The following is a 1,821-nucleotide window of genomic DNA, read 5'->3' on the forward strand; positions in this document are numbered from 1 at the left end:
TTTTTCGGAATCTTCGATTATGCACATTAGCTATAGAAATTGGTTTTACTTTGTTTAATATCTATCGTAATGATGAATTTCTTTTAATTTCTTTACCAATAAGAAATGATGGAAAATTTACTTTTAATGTTTTATAATGTTAAATAATGCAATTTTTTTATATATTTCTATTTATATATTGATTATTTTTGATACGCAAAAGTGTAATGTTAAATAAAAATGAAATTAAAAGATTAAAAACAAGAAGCGTTGTTAAAAGAAAAATCGTTGCAAGTTTATGTTAACATAATTTATTAACACAAATATAAATAGGAATTCTATAATAAATATATATATCATTTTTCGTTTTAATATTCGAAGAAACAATAATCTAATCTATAAATTATATATAGAAAGTGTTTATGTTCGATAAAATTTAAATTTTTAATAAAATTTGATTCTTATATTAATAGATTTTATGTACGAGAAATTATGATACATGATTTGAAATTATATTATTTGATGATATATAATTTAAAAAAAAAATAAATACCTCTGTTATCCATTTGTTAACGTCTAGTAATTCTTCATTATTTTCTTCTGTCAATTCACTAACAATATCGGGCCATACGGTCATTAATTTGTTTTTTTCATCATTGAATGAATCGACAAGTCGTCGTACTTTATTTGATCTAAAAGAATTTTATAACATGTTCATTTTTTGATCATATTTTTAATGTTTAATTGCCGCTCATACAAAATAATTTTATTGTTAAATGAAAAGTTTATTATTATGAATAAGTTTTTAAAATAAAGAGGCATCACTTATTCTAATGAATTTTGAATATATTGTTTTTATTTTTATTTTTAATCGAAAATTGTTGAAAATATTTCATAAATTTATTTATTTCAATAATGATTTCGATTCAATATTTGTATTGTTTAATGTTTCTATTTTTGTTGTATATTTTTTGTCTTTTAAATAATCTAACTATAGAAAAAAAATTGAATTGATAACTGTTATATGTCGAAATCTTGTTATAATATAACTTTGAAATGATTTATATTGTATAACAAACTAAATGCAAATTTCATATTCGATATAAAAATACTTTTTTAATAGATTGTTAATATACTTTAATAAACTTTTATTAGAACAAAATTTTTATATTTGTTGAAAAATTAATAAAAATATTTTTATTAATTCCTATACAGAATATATAAAAAATATAAGAATATTTTTCAACTGGAGACTTTGTAAAATAATTTCCCAAAATCTTTTATTATGGCTTTGTGAATGCGTTATTAATTAAAAAAATAGAAAAAAATATTGATTAATCATCATAGAACGCATAGTGTAATCAATTGTACTTCAGTGAATAAACTAATTAAATGTTAAATGTTAAACTAATTAAAATAATTAAATGTTATTCATATAAATCAAAGAAATCGAATTTATATTAAAATTTAAAAAGCTAAATCTAAGTCCATGGAAAATCTCTTTATGAATTTAGAAAGTGAATATCGTATCAATGATCACTGAAGATGCCACTGCGTCCCCTAAATAATGACAATCCCAAATCCAAGTCGAATTAGACTAGATAAAATATTATAATAATATTATTATATTATTGAGACGATTGTTGCTCAAAAATAGTAAATGATACAGAAGCGCTTCATAGGCGTTCACTATAAATCAAACGTAAGATTATATTGGTTATAAAATTAAATTGATCTAATTTTTAATAAAATAAAAAATTAAGATCATTTTAATCAAACTTTTCAAACAAAGTTAAAATTCAAAGTGTTCGCGAATAATAAGTGTTCGTAAAATTTAATAAT

At 19.9% G+C, this 1,821-nt stretch overlaps 2 protein-coding genes across 2 annotated transcripts in view; both read right to left on the reverse strand.

The window, feature by feature from the left end:
• LOC102675745 (farnesyl pyrophosphate synthase-like) overlaps positions 1 to 1,821 on the reverse strand; it is a 50,363-nt gene that overhangs the window by 26,884 nt on the left and 21,658 nt on the right. The gene's annotated exons all lie outside the window — the stretch shown is intronic.
• The window catches only part of LOC102674761 (farnesyl pyrophosphate synthase-like), a 7,446-nt gene that overhangs the window by 4,643 nt on the left and 982 nt on the right, over positions 1 to 1,821 (reverse strand). The window contains exon 2 of the mRNA XM_006622807.2: positions 533 to 671. Coding sequence (XP_006622870.1) covers positions 533 to 671 — 139 coding nt within the window. The remainder of the gene's footprint in view (positions 1 to 532; positions 672 to 1,821) is intronic.

This window comes from Apis dorsata, unplaced genomic scaffold (assembly GCF_000469605.1).
Source record: "Apis dorsata unplaced genomic scaffold, Apis dorsata 1.3 scaffold_758, whole genome shotgun sequence".
Classification (NCBI taxonomy): domain Eukaryota; kingdom Metazoa; phylum Arthropoda; class Insecta; order Hymenoptera; family Apidae; genus Apis; species Apis dorsata.